Source organism: Emydura macquarii, unplaced genomic scaffold (genome assembly GCF_026122565.2).
Source record: "Emydura macquarii macquarii isolate MOO-44397 ecotype Brisbane River unplaced genomic scaffold, CSIRO-AGI_Emac_v2 contig_3470, whole genome shotgun sequence".
NCBI classification, from domain to species: Eukaryota; Metazoa; Chordata; order Testudines; family Chelidae; genus Emydura; species Emydura macquarii.
Window position 1 is genome coordinate 5,596,785 of NW_027133607.1, and position 14,688 is coordinate 5,611,472.

At 53.0% G+C, this 14,688-nt stretch overlaps 1 protein-coding gene across 1 annotated transcript in view; it reads right to left on the minus strand.

Moving 5' to 3' along the window:
* Positions 1–293: 293 nt before the first annotated feature.
* PLXNA4 (plexin A4) overlaps positions 294–14,688 on the minus strand; it is a 583,803-nt gene continuing 569,408 nt past the window's right edge. Inside the window, exons 31-32 of the mRNA XM_067534998.1 lie at positions 3,939–4,089; positions 294–1,127 (exon numbers count right to left, since the gene is read on the minus strand). Coding sequence (XP_067391099.1) covers positions 1,032–1,127; positions 3,939–4,089 — 247 coding nt within the window. The 3' untranslated portion in view covers positions 294–1,031. The remainder of the gene's footprint in view (positions 1,128–3,938; positions 4,090–14,688) is intronic.

A 14,688-nucleotide genomic window follows, 5' to 3' on the forward strand; every position in this document is an offset into this window, starting at 1 on the left:
CAGCAAACACCCCAAGTCCTTCATCAAAAAAACCCTTTGTTCCAGCTCAGAAACAGAAACAAACACAAATCCCATGGGAGATCTGATCCATTTCTTGGGCTGTCACAATTTTCAAGGCCAGGTCCCTTCTCTCCAGATTGAAGCATGGCTCCTTGTGACTTTTCTTCTCTGGGGCGTGGTTGGAAACGGGGTGCTATAAGCCGTCAGGAGGACACGGTTACCACCAACGGGGAGCAACTGGGTAGAAAGCGTTTTGTCGCAGTTATACGGTCAACAGGACACACGGGAAAGACTCAGAGGGACACAGATCTCTTTTAAAAATAATAATAAACATACAAAAAGAGGGGGGCAAGTGAGGTCCCTCTTTCCCCCATCCCTGGAGAACGGCTCACGTTGCTGTTCACCCAGACAGTTAGAGTCCCCAGCGCCACGATGGTCCTGCTCCTGTTTTAACCAGGTCTCTGTGGCTTCCCAGAAGTGCCCTAATCTCTCTCCTCTGGGATTGAGGTTGAGCTGTAACGATGGAGCTGTAACGGCACTGCTGGAGGAGGATCCAGGTTTACTCCTGCTCCCGTTGGGATCCCCGGAGGCAGGCCAAGCAAGGGGAGTAGCTTCCCCTTGACAAGACTCTAATAATACTGAGTTTGTTTCCATGTCCGCTCCGGGACTATGGGCCCAGGAGGGCAGTTAAAGCAGCATGGCAGAGGCCACCTTCCAGTTTCCCATCTGGATACGGCTGATATGATGGTATTTCTAGATGAGGGAGGAAGGGGAAGCTGTGAACAAGGGAGCTCCACCTGAATGTCCTGGTGTCCCCAAAGCTGAGATTCCTCCACCACCACTTCCCGTGAATCCCTGGGGCCTTGTCACTTTGTCTATAGGTTTTCAGCGAGGAAGAGACAGAAAGAGAGAGAGAGAGAGCGAGCGCTGATCAGGTGACTCTGCTTACACTTGCACTTGGTAAAGATGATGATCTTGACTGAGGCACGGCTTGGTTTTTCCCTCCCAGGGGTCCCCTGGCAGGCCAGTTCTCAGCTGTCTATGCTCATGAGGGTTATGACTTGTTCAAGTTTGTAGGCGAGTTTCTGTTTCCCGGCTTGATCATCTTGATCGAGGGCTCCAAGAATCTGCAAAGGAGAGAGAGGAGAGATGGCTTTATTCAGAGGAGCGGCCCTACGTCCTGTCACACAAACAAGAGCCAGGCTGCCGCCTATGTAAATGGGATGGGGGACTGGGTTTGTTTAGCCCATAGCCTCACAGGCATTTTACCAAGCAGTGAGGACGATTCTGACCGGACAGTGATTTTGTAGACAAAAGCAGCACCCCTTCTGCACTCAGCCGGGCTCCTTCACTGCCTGGGCTTTACAAACTGCTTCCTGGAGAGGAAATGTTGGCTGAGACAATGGGGTTTTCCTCTAATCTCTTCCCAAGCTGTCTCAGGCTCTGTATGTCTGCCTGACAGACAGATGGAGCCTTGGCTTAGCGCCTCATTCAAAGGGCAGGCCGTGTGCAATGCTCCTGGCAATCATCGCCTCTCCTGGTACGCACTGTGACACGCAGGCCTGTTGGTGGTTCACTTCTCTGTGCCGGTAACTATTGTCCAGCTTGACATACTCACTCCGCCTAACACTGTTGTCATAATCCGTACGGCAGAGGTGTCACATGAAGTACCATATCCGAACGGGTGACACGCTGCTCCCGCCGTCACTGCCTGGCGGGTGTACAAAGGGTTGTCGATATGGGCTAGAATGATGTTCTTAAAATGTGCGTGGCAAACAAGACATACGTCCCGTCTGCCCTCGCTGAAGGAAGGGGGATTTGCTCGTCTGACCAGCAGGGGCGTCCCGCAGGGACAGTTAAGGTCCATTTACACAGCAGGTAAACAAAGCCATCGGCCTCGCGAGCGGGGGCACAGTCAGTGGGGAGGAACCTGCATCAGGCCACACGGTGTCTACACGCAGCGGGAGAAAAGGAACTTCATCTGAGAACTCAGTTCAAAGGTTGACAGGTCTGTAAAGAGAGGAGACGGACCCCTGAGTTCTCCTTCACCTGCAGACAAAGGAACCGTGCACTGAGATCTGGGGAGGGTCCTGCCTGGACAGGCCGGAAAAGAGACATGGTGCGAAACTCTTCTGTGAAGGAGAGAGGCTAACTCGTTAAATCAGGTTGTAGTCTTAGAAGCCTAGTTTTCTTTTTGGTTGCTTGTCGCCCATCCTTATCGTTATTCCTCATGCTTAGTATCACTTACCCCTAGGTCCTTTGGTTACATAAACATGTTTTACCAGCGCACTGATTGAAGGGCCGTGTCAGATTCACCCTCCCAGCCAAAGAGTTCGGCGGTGCCTAGGCCGTGTGCTGGCCCCTCTGCATAGCGGAGAAGCTTAGCCATACTGCGCTCAGCCAATGCAGCAAGAGGCGCTCACTCAAGGGACAAGGGCGTTTTTTCGAGTATTAAACGCCATCCTTCTCCTGCTGTTGCTGCCAAGGGTTATCTCAGCAGTCCTTCACCTCTGGATACACAGGTTCTGCTACCAATCAGGGGGCTGACCCTGCAGCCGTTTGCCGGTGAGTAGTTCCAACAGAGTTACTCCGTTGAGTAAGGGCTGAGGGGTTGGGCTGTGGATCCCAAGTGAAATGCCGCCAGCTGTTGAGAACTCCAGTCCTCAGTGGCATGCATCCCCAAAGCACGGCCCCACAAAGCATGCCTGGCCTCTCTCTGCTCAAGAAAAGCCTGCAGGAGTTGGAGAGTAAGACCTTCTGCAGGTCAGGATGGAGGTGCATGGCAGAGCTGGCCTGGGACAGCAGGGGAGCTGCAGGCTATGGCTAAGAAGCCCTGGCAGAGCAGGGGTGTTGCCAGAAGCTGGCATGGCAGGGGTTACTGCAGGCCAGGACTAAGATGCTTCGGGGACGCAGGGCTGAAGGCACAAGGGACACTGCAGAGATGTGGCTCAGACTGATTTTGCAGGGAATGCTGCTGAGTACGGTGCATCGGCCAAGCTGTTTGGAAACCTAACGATGGAAGAGCAGGAGACGTAGGCTGAAGGCTTGGCTAGAAGTGGCCGAGGTGCTGCCGTCCAGTGCCAGGGTTGTGATGCCTTGCGGGTGAGTAGTTTGCAGAGGGGCTGCGGGCTGTAGGCAATGCAGTTAGTGCCTGTCAAACACCAGATCCACTCGCAAACACCAGCTCCACTCACAGAACCGGCCTGTCGCTGTCTGGATCTAATCGGAGACTAGCTTCTGTTTCTCTAGCAGCTTGAGGGAATTGATTTTCCCTGCTAATCCCTCGCCTTTGTGCTGGCAGATGTGGGCCAGCCGCACCAGCAGTTAAATCAGCTCTTTTTAATTAGATCGCACAATTTCCTGCTTGCCTGGAGTGGCTCATGGACCCAGCAGGATGTAACTCAGCCCCTGCTCAGCCAAAACTGCCCTCCCCCCCACTCGGAGCCACGCTCAGCTGGGCCAGCTTGAGTCTATCCGAGAGAAACTCAGCGTCCTTGTTTTCTCTGCACCCAGTGCCTCTGGCAGGGTGCTGGGGGCGCAAGGACATTCAGTCGCAGGCGATGCAGAGACTAGACGGGGCTCAGGGTGCTACGCGATATAGGACTGGAAGCAAACTCTGGAAAGTCGACCCCGAAGGGCCCGATTCATCCCCGGTGTCACTCCCCAAGAAGGCCAGGCCGAGAGTGAAAGGACAAGGGAGGACGGCAGGGCGTGTAGGAAGCCTGCACACCCCCCGTCTCCTCTCGCAGGTAGTCTGGTGGCGAGCCCCCCCGTCCCCTCTCGCAGGTAGTCTGGTGGCGAGCCCCCCCGTCCCCTCTCGCAGGTAGTCTGGTGGCGAGCCCCCCCCGTCCCCTCTTGCAGGTAGTCTGGTGGCGAGCCCCCCCCCGTCCCCTCTCGCAGGTAGTCTGGTGGCGAGCCCCCCGTCCCCTCTCACTCACCTCTTCACTGTACTTGCCCACGTAGGAGTAGATCTCCGAGAGCGCACTCATGGTGTTAAACTCGCTCATGTGCATGCGCGACTGCTCCGCCAAGTAGGCGTTCATGTCCTGGTCGCTGATCGCTGGCATTTTGCCGATGTCCGAGTAGTATCTGATGGGGGGGAAAGGAGAAAGCCACAGGTTTGCTTGGGGAACGGGTGTGGGTCTGGGCTGGCAGATGGGGTGGGCGGGCGGTATGGAAAAGCCATGTGAGTATTTGCACCTTTCAGCCACGGGAGCTGAGGCGTGGAGGGGGTCAGCATCGATCTCTTCATGCTGCAGATGGGGAAACTGAGGCACAGAGAGGAGAAGGGACTTACTTAACTGCCCCTAGTGAGTCAAAGGCAGAACCCAGAGCTCCCAGTCCTGTGCTTTAACCAATGAGCCACATTCCCCAGCTGGCATCTCTCTCCCTAAGTGTCCAAGGTAAATCTTCCCCAGATCCACAAGAGAACAGGCAGCACCTCCTCACCCACTCCGCCCATCTCACCACCACCTTGTGTTTGAAGGGCAGATCTGTGCACGCTTGAGTGGCGCACACACATCGGGGGTTGTTATTTATGGCGGCACCCAGTGTGCTCTGAGAAGCCCACGCACTTTGGAGATGGTAGCAGGACAGCAGATGGGGCCTGGGATGATTCATAAGGGTTCTGGGCATTGCCTGTTTCCCCCCAGCGAGCTGGACCACGCAGTCCTATTTGGGAGGTGCACAAAATGCAGAGGGCTCGTCCTGAGCATGGACACTGCCCCCCGCAGCCCGTCTGCAGCTCAGCTGCAGCTTTCTTCTTTGGCCCTGTCTGAGGACCGCTGTGCCCTGCCCCCACTGCCAGGCGCTCAGCTCTGCTCTGCACAAGGAGCCGCGCTCACTGGTCAAAGCTGCCACACTTCGGGCCGGTGAGCAGCGGTAGCGCTGGGTTCAGGAGCGCTGTGCAAAGCAGAGCGTCAGAGCTGGGCCCAACCCAACGCTCCGGCCAAAACAGCCCCCAGCTTCGGGTGAGTTCAGCTCTGGAACTAAACGCTGCAGCTCTGGTCCAGTTCTGTGGCATGAGCCCGTCCGTCACAGTCTGGGATCCGGTTCCTGTGCAGTGGGGACCACGGCACCAGACTGCCGGCCAAGGAATCAGAGACCCACCGCCAGGAGGCACCGCCTCGGAGCAGGGGATCTGGTTTTCTCAACATGACCAGACAGCGCAAGCAACTGCCTACGAACCCCCCTCTTGCTGATACCGCACCACATCACCCACTGCACAGATGCATGCCCCCAGATCCCCCCCAGGCCTGTACCCTCACATGTGCCCCTGCAGGCATTGCCTCTCACACCAGTACCCCAACACTGCCCCACCACAGCACACACCATGCCAGCACCATTCACACACACACCTGCAGCCACACCTACCTCTTCACCCCCACACACGCTCCAACCTCCCTCCTCCCCACCGAAAACCAATACTTCCCCACCCGCCTCTCGCCCTAGGTTCCATCCACACTTCCTGGCCCAGTGCAGCAATGAGCTCCCCGTGCACCCAACCTGCTCTTGGGGTGAAATCCCAGCCCTAATGGCAAATCTCCCACTGAGCCGTGGGGCTGGGATTTCACTGCTGGGATCTGGAGCTGTGGGACTATTGCTGCTGCTGCTGCTGCTGCACGGGGCTTTGCACACCAGGCTGCGTCTCTTTAAGGAAGTTGCTATTTTCGATGTCCTTCCTCGCCCAGGTACGGCAGGTCTTGGAGGACAAGGCTTGCGGAAGGCAATCAGTCACTGTCACTCGCAGCTGTGCTCTGCTGTCAACTGGTTAATTAGACGCCAGCATTTACATTTTTAATTTCTGCAATTTGACATTTTGTGCACAAAAAGCCCCCGTCACCAACAGGAGCCACAGTTTTATAATTAGGAGGCAGAAAGGACAAGGAGCCAAAATAGCTGACAGGTGTCCTGTAAACAGCACCGAGCCGCCCGCCGGCCGCAGCAGGAAAATTGGACACCGCCGAGCTGTATGAGACGCCTCCTGCGGGGCAGGCCAGGGGGCACTCCAGACAGCGCCGTGGGGGCCACTGCAGTCTGCCACGGACTGGGGTCCTGCTGCTCTCGGGGTAGGGCGGCTTGGATGGCCATAAGAAACTCAGGCGAGTGGCTCCAGGGGCCAAGGGTGATTGCCCATGGATCGTGCATGCCTGTACTCACATACCGCTCACAGCGATGGACGGCTCAGAGTTACCTTTACAGAGAGGGGAAGGGACAACGGTGAGCACACAACAGGCTAGTGGCAGAGCAAGGACTAGAAGGCAGGTTCGTGCACAGCCGACAGCTTGCAGATCAAGACGCCTGGAGGCTGGGGAGTGGACGGTGCGGGCTCCAAGGTCTTGGTCTTTTTGCTGAGGCTGGGTACCAAATCAATGGCACCGGAGGTGCTGATTTCTGTACTATGGGCATCGGTCCGTGGGAACTGACTGAGAGCCAGGCCAAGTCTCCAGGACTCCTGACTGACTGTCTTGTACCCTACCCACTGGACGAGTGGCAAGTGGTCTTCACATGGTACCTGGCCTGATGAGCCTTTGTAACCTGCCCTCTCACGCCGGTCACTGGCTCCAGAGTCTGCTAACAGAAAGGGAAAGGGTCAGCTGGATCAGGCAGAGCATCCCGCCACCTCCCAGGAATCAGCGCTGCAGAACCGACTCCAGGAGAAACAGACGCGCACAGCGGATCAAATGGCAAAGCCACGTGGGCTCAGAAAGAGCGGCTGAGGGTCTACAGGGTCTCTGCTGCTCCTGCGCCATGTTCCTGCGTTGCTTCCAAGAGGGGGCTTTGGGGGCCGAGTAACCTCAGCAATGGCTCTGTTGGAGCATAACCCCACGCTCCTCCGAGTTAAAGCTTCCAGTCAGAGTGCCCGGCTGGCTGGAAAACGACTGAGTATTTTGGCCTACGGAGGAATCTGTGGCTGATTGCAGCCAGCGTGGCTCGCAGACGCGTGGGGAAGAGGTGGAGGATCAGAGTCCCCGGTGCAATGTGAACGCACTGATTTATGGAACCCAAGAGCTGCCTGTGGAGGGAAGCCTTGCTCCTTATAAATAGTCCATTGGCGTCCTCCCACTGGGCGAAACGGGAGAGCGCTGGGATTACATCACATTCCAATTCAATAAGGTCTTTAGAGAGAAGTTGCAGCACACTGTGTAAACGGGCCCAGCTGTGAGAACCAGACTGAACCCTCCTTTGCCCTCCAGGTAATAGTGGGATCAGAACCGTAGGCTGGGAGGAGAAACGTTGCATGAGAAGCACGAACCACAGTCTCAGTCCAGGCTCTCCCCACATTTACCATTGCCCTACCGCCGGCGTGGATCCCTGACTCGTGGGAGCGTGGAAACACCCCACGCTGGCTAGTGGCAGCAATTCCAGAGCGGAGCAAGTCCCAGCCATTTAGCGTGAAGCTTCGTTTCGGAGGGGCAGGGCTCTGAAAGAGGGATTCCTGGGTTTTGCTTCCAGGCTATCTAGCTTTAGGCAAATCGGCTGGCCTCAGTTTGCCCTTCAGTAAAATGGGGATCGCCGCGCTGCATCCACCACACTGAGGAGTTGTGAGACTCCACCGGTTAATGTTCCCCAGAGGGCCTTGAAGACGGGCAGTGCTGTACAAATGCTAATAGTCATATTGTGGCGTTTCGCCACTCACCTCAATAGGGGGCAGTGCAGAGCCACTGGGGGGTGCCTCAGCGTGTAGCAGGCCAATGGTCAGGAGAACCGAGCAGGCTGGGAGGAGAACTGAGTCGGGGCGTGACGGGGATGCACCAGTGGGGCGCTACCTGCACGCCCCTAAGTGCAGGGATTGCAGCTGCGGTCACAGACTGAGATGCCAGGACTCCCCTCGCCCTCAGCACCTCCCCACCCCCGTCGCCACCAGGTGTGGGGCTGGCCCAGCCTTGCCTCGTGGTATTAACATGGCCCTCGGCCATGCCCCAGTGGGCCGTGAGCGTTGACTTCTCCTCCCATAGGCAATGATCTCTCTGCAAAGGCTGTTGGCACAGCTGAGCCCTCTCTCCTCCCAGGCACTGGGCAGTACCAGCGCTGCCCATTCCCATAGGCAGAATCTTCTCCAGGGCGATTGCCCCCTACAGACGATGTCTCTCCCCACCACCAGGCAAACCTAGAGGAGGCGTTCCACACAAAGCTGCTCACCGTTGGCCCCTCACCTCGAGTGCATCCAAGAGAGCAGCTGGCCTGAGGCAGCCCCTGCAGGACCTCCCACAAGGCTGCACTTTCTCCTCTGACCATTTTTCCAGTGACTTTTTCCCCTCCCAGATGCCGGGTTGAGAGCCCGATGCCCTCAGTATGCACAGAACAGGGTCTGCAGAGGCAGACCATGTGCAGGCTAACCCCACCCTGCGCTCTAGCAATGTGCCTCCAACCTAACCTGAGAGGGCTGCAGTTTATACTCTAAGATCCATTGCTTGGCTTTTCTGCTGACTGAGCCGAGAAGGGGGCCTGCTGTTTAAACTGGTGGTGGTGCATTTTGAGATGTGGAGACTGGACCAACTGCAAACTGGACTGACACCAGCAACAGGTCACTGTGCAGCCAGCCAAACCCAACGAGGAGCTGGTCAGGAATTGGTTGACGAAGCATGCGTCTGTCCATGCTTTAAGTCAGGTGAAAGGCCCCTGTGATAAATATCCGCGAGGGGAAGAACACATCATTGAGGAGCCTAACGCTTTCGCTGAAAAATGTCCCTTTGTCAAAACAGAAATGCTTTGAATCGGTCAGTTTCAATGAATCTCCCTACTCAAAAAAATGTTGAAAAAAAGTTATAAAATTGTCACAATGTGTTATTTTGACACTTTCTCGATGGAAATGTCCAGTTTTCAGATCCAAAACTTTTGGTTTAGAAATTTAAGCTAATTAGTCTAAAAAAAAAAAGGTTGAAATTGAAACAAACGTTTTGAAATTCTCAGAACAAAACTTTTCGATTGACTCAAACCAATTTTTTTCTCTGGTTTTTCTGTGTGCGAATGTTTTCAGGATTTTGACTTTTGGTCCCGATTCCTGATGGGAAAAAATGTCAAACTCTCAAAAATATTTGAGGGACAAGAAAATAGTTTCCTGGCCAGCTTTAAACACAACCATCTTCTCTGGCTTGTAGCCACGTCCTAGTTTTTCAGTAGGTAGCTAGCAGAGAAGAGCTTCCTGCAGGGAAAATGCCAGCCTGCCTACCTCACCATGTGAATCGCTGTCAGCCAACCTCCATCCTCCTGCACTGTATTATACAGAGTGACCCTCTCACTGTAGTGGCCGGGAAGTGCTTGGAAACCTACAACTGCTTAGTGTTACAGTGACGGGTACCTGCTTCAGTACTTGCTGGGTCACATCCCTTCCTGTGCTGCTGCCTCCCCCTTCACTTCTCTCTCTTCCACATCACAAACCAGGTGCTCTGTATAGCTCCGTGACAGCCAAACACAGGTGGCACTTGTGTGGCACTCCAGATACCAAGCTCAAGTGCCTCTGATGGCATGACAGTTCAATTTACAGCGAGCCAGCTCCAGGGGCATATTAGGATTGTGAGCTCTGCAGCTCGAGTCTCCTCTGTTGTTCCAGATCTGTCATCCCTGCAAAAAAGCAGGGACAGCAGAGAGGGGAGACTGGGAGGGGGAAGATGGCATCTCACAGCAACGTCCACAACTCGCTAGCGATGCCTTCCACGCTCACGGATCCAACCTTGGTGGGTCTATGGACCATGTCCCAGCTTATGGGCCAGATCCTCCACAATCCACCCCTGCGCGCAATCTGTTTTATCTACCCAAGCTCATCCCCAGGGCATCTCAGCAGCTGGGTCCAATTGAAGAAAGCATCCCCAGGGAACGCAACCGAGAAATCATTTACTGGAGTGCATGAAACAAACCGTGCGATGGCATGGGGCCCCAACCACAGGGGGCCCCAGCATTCAGGACAAATCTGACAAATGACTGAACTTAATAAGCGTTGCAAGTTGCGAAGCAGTCCAGGCTTTCTGCACGCTGTGAACGTAGTCTGCAAACTTGTGCTCTAAATGTGGTTTTTTGAAGAAGTCTTGCAAAGAATTTGCATTGCCTTTTTTCACGGTCTTGGCAATAGCATAACAGCAACTAAGTGTAAGCAGGGGAATGGGCCTGCTATTGTGGGGAATTATCCTGGCTCATACACTACCCCAGTGGAATTGGTTAACAAAAGGATCTGAGTCCTTGCTTCCACTCCCTTTAACCCAGAGGCCCGCCTGATCTCGAGGGCTCCCCTCCCACCCTCTGTGTGGCAGGGTCCCTGTAACCCCGACAAGGCTGGGCCCCAGATTCCTGGGGGACTCAACTCCCAGTCTTGCCGTGGTCCCTTAGGGCAGGGGCTAGGGTGTCCCCACTCCAGGGTACTAACTCTGCACTGGGCACTTCCCTGACCCGCTGATCATTGCACACAATACAAAGCAATACAATTTACTAACAAACAGAAACCAAAAATCAACTAAACAAATAAGAAAAGAGGAGAAAGGTTAGAGGAAAACACCCAATGCCAGCCCCTGGCATGGGGGCACCACACACGGCATCTCTGGGGTGTCAGGGATGTTCACAGTCTGTTCCTCACACGTTGCAGGCCTCCTGCCCAGGCCCTGGCTGCGCTGCAGGGATGCAGAGAGTCAGACACATGCTCTGGCAGTGGCCACACGCCCCCAGGGTCTAGGGGACAGGGCCCTTCTCCCCAGTCTCAGCCCCCCTGTTGGGGTCACGATTCCCTGCCCAATCCAGCCTGTGAGGCCTCTCCCCACTGGCCCTGGGGGCTGTCCGTTCCAGGGTCCTGCTTCCTCAAGAGATGGCCAACCAAAAAGACCCACGAAGTTCCAGTGAGCGGCTGATAGTCCCCTTACATAAGGGAAATCGTCATTTGCCAATTAAAGTCTTTCTGCTTGACCAATTATCCAACTGAACAAAAGCTCCCTCCCCGCACTTTGCAACAATGCATAACAGGTTGGTACAAGGAGGAGGGAGAAAAAATTGTTCTCCTTAACCTCTGAGGCTAGGCCAAGAAGCAATGGGCTTAAATTGCAGCAAGGGAGGTTTAGGTTGGACATTAGGAAAAACTTCCTAACTGTCCGGGTGGCTAAGCACTGGAATAAATTGCCTAGGGAGGATGTGGAATCTCCGTCATTGGAGATTTTTAAGAGCAGGTTAGACAAACCCCTGTCAGGGATGATCTAGATAATGCTTGGTCCTGTCTTGAGTGTGGTGGACTGGACTAGAAGACTTTGTGAGGTCCCTTCCAGCCCTATGATTCTATGAATGCCCAGGAATTAGCATCTATTCAGAAAGACCTTTTGAGGGCCATATATTGTACACTTGTAAATACAGTCAAAAGTCCCCATTCTGCTGCCTCCTCCTTCCATGCACCATCTCAGCTGTCTGCCCATGCGCCCATCTCCACTGCTCCCCTAGCTCTGGCTATTTCCCTGCCACAGCACCTCTATAAGCTCCCTGATTTGCCCAGCATCCTCTCCTGCTCATACACTTCCTGAAGGCTTCCTACAGCCCAGAGCCAGTGAGCATTGGAGGAGGTCTGCAAAAAAGAAGTGGGGCTAGCAAGGAAAGGACAGGCAGCACAAGGAAACATCCCTTCCAGCCTGCCGTTAAATAGATGAACCAAGCAATTTAATTTTAAATGGCTCCCATTCTCTGTTCTCATGTTGGGATCTGTGAGAAAAGGATTAGAGGTTTCTAACTGGTGAGCATTGCTTCCTTAAAGTAGATCTCAGCCAACAATCAGCTCATCGGAATAACGCCAGCCTTTGGCTGGAGCAGCATGGCCTAGAGGGTATAACAGTGTATGGGAACTCAGGAGATGTAGGTTCTAGTTCCTGCTCCGCCAGTGGTCTGCTTGTTGATCTTTGGCAAGTCACTTCCTCTCTCTGTCCCTGAGTTTCCCCATCTGTGATAATGGAGATAATGGTATTGGCCTCTTTTAAGATCTACAGGTGATAGAGACTGGTTGTTGTTATTATTTCTATTGTCAAGCACCCCTCACTTGTGATCAGTTACATTTTGAGCCCCCTCTGTGCGAGGGAAAGGACTAGTAACTCACTGTTGTTTAAAGTGGAAGCTGAAATTTCCAGCAATCATTTGATCTCTCTTCTAAACTCTTGGAGTTGGTGAGCCACCCTGATGCTGACACTACTATTTAAACTCTCAATAACTTTTAAAATTAGAGTTTACTCAACAAATTAACTTCGTTGCACTAGATCAGTCCATTTCATAGATAGCTCTCTTTTCTGGCTATCAAGCGGCCAGAAGAGGTTAGGCAGCTTTTCGAACTCTGTTGAACGTCTCGATTTTAGAGTATCATAATTCAGGAACCCTTTGTCTAATGCACTTCAAACCTGGTAGAGAAATTGTCTCCTGGCCTCAGACTCAATCCACCAATGTTGAGACTGATATTTCTTTGTTGGGAGAATTTGGAAGAGGTAAGAGTGTTCGAAAGAAAGCTTATAAACTTCACCATTTACTTGAGAGGTTAGTGCTACTGCCCAGTAACAGCCTAAGGGGAATCAGGGCTTTCCAGTGGTGAAAGAGAAGACTTGATCTTTTCTTTTCAGCACCGCATGTATCTTAAACACTTAATGTGATGCCAGGGCTTAAGATGGAAATGTACAGTGGCTTTTGCTTTTTTGTCCTACTGCCCCCTCTTGGTTCCCCGTGTTCCTGCCTTCATGCCACAGGCTTCTGTATGGAAACAATTTATTGATTGTGATGAATGCAATTAAACCGTGTTAATGAAGTTCAGACAAGTGTTATCATAAATTTGGCAGCAGAGAGAGAAACAAAAGGTCAGCTGCAGCCCTCTGTCACATTTCCAGCGTGCTAGTGAATGCTAATGAGTCGGTGCCGCTTAGAACACACTCCCCTTCTCAGTGCCATGGGACTGCATGACGTGTTTCCAAATCCCCAGCATTTCCAGGCTCAAAGGGGCAACTCTGGCACCGAAGCAAACTTGAAAAGGTTCGGATCTCAGCTACGCCAGTTTAAATCCAGGGTAACTCCAGTGAAGCCAATGGAGATGCACCAGTAGAGGTGAGATCGGCACCAGGTCCACTTTCTCCTCTCTTCTTCCCGCTCTGTCCAGCCGCAGACAGAGAAGGAGCTCCAATCTAACCCAGGAATGCCATGACAACTGCACATCTTGGGTCCTGAAAAGCCACCTGTCACTCTAGAACCACAGGTTGAGTATTGCTGGTTTACACAGAACAAATGGATCCGGTTGTCTTTTCCTGCGTTCTCTGGTACTTTCTCCTGCCCCATCCTGGCTTCACCTGGCTGGCTCTAGCTAGGTTTAGCTACGGTTTCACCCAGAGGTGGCCTCAACAGCAGAGACTGAATCCAGAACTCAGCTCTTCCAAATCTCAGGTTTGTTCAGATCTGGATTCTGGTAAGAGCTCAGCTCTGCATCCAGCAGCACTGAAACATAGTATAGAATTGAAACCAAACTCCCCATGGACCCCGAAGAGCGAATTGGGCATAAGTCAGGGTCTGAATCTGCTTTTGTTCCCTCGCATCCTGCATCCACAGCCCAAGCTCTGCATGGGCAGTATTTTGCCTGGGTGCTCCCCCATACCAGGCATTACTTTCACTGGATGCACTGCCTGAAACACATACCATGGCGCTGACCCTGCTTTGTGGTCTTTTGAGTGCTAGTACATACTCCAAGCAGAGAAACCAGTAGCTACAAGCAGATACTTGGAGCACAGGCGTGTCTGGGATGGGCTAGCTAAGTTAGCATTCAGTTTAGACAGATGCAGAGTAGGACAGATACCTTGCTTTTGCTCCAGAGCTCCTTCAGGTAGATATTGTCACCAAGCTCCCATGCACAATCACTTTTAGCTGTAACGTTCCTGCACAGGCCAGTTCATCTGATTTCAGGTTCCTTCTAGCCAACTCCTCAGCAACTCAATAACTCTCTGGCTGTGACTCCAGTTCTCTTGGCACTGACTCCTGCTCTGTCTTTAAAACCCAACTGTCTCGAGTGCCGATCCTGCCAGCTGACGATGACTACTGCATTAACTAGAATAACTCCCACCGTAGCTCGTTGTATACAAGTCAAAAGGAATTCATTAGGAGTTGGGTGCAAATCAGTCCTATCTTCCATCTTTAACACATCAATTACCCTTGCATCGAGGCACTACCTGCTGATTTCTCAGATGGAAGCAACAACCCTTTCCATTTCAGGTGCATTGCGGAGCTCAGAGCCAGGCACTTGCATGTCGGAAAAGACAAGAGGGACAAAACTGACATTGATATTCACAAACTTTCAACCTGCTTTGGATTTCAGCCAACACAGCAGCAAGGAACCTTGCAAAGTTTTTGTACACCATTAAAAATCACCCCAGCAGCTCCTGGGCCTGGCTCAGATAAAAGCTGGCGATGTTAACTAGCAGCAGGAGCTTTTATGCACCTGATTTATGAATGCAAACTCATCCAGTTGTTCTGGGAAAGCTTCCAGGAAAGAGTAACACCTACTGCTGGGAATCATCCTTCCACATGATCCCGTTTTAATGAGTACGGTGCTAGTATAAGCCCAGGAGATTGAAACTTTCTATTTATCCAGAGAAGGGGAACAGCACTGGGCCAAGCTTTTCCACACCCCTCTTCCCACCAAAGTGCCCTCACCTGAAGGACAGAGACCATCTCTAGGGATGGGAAGTGAGTTTGGCCTCCGACCAG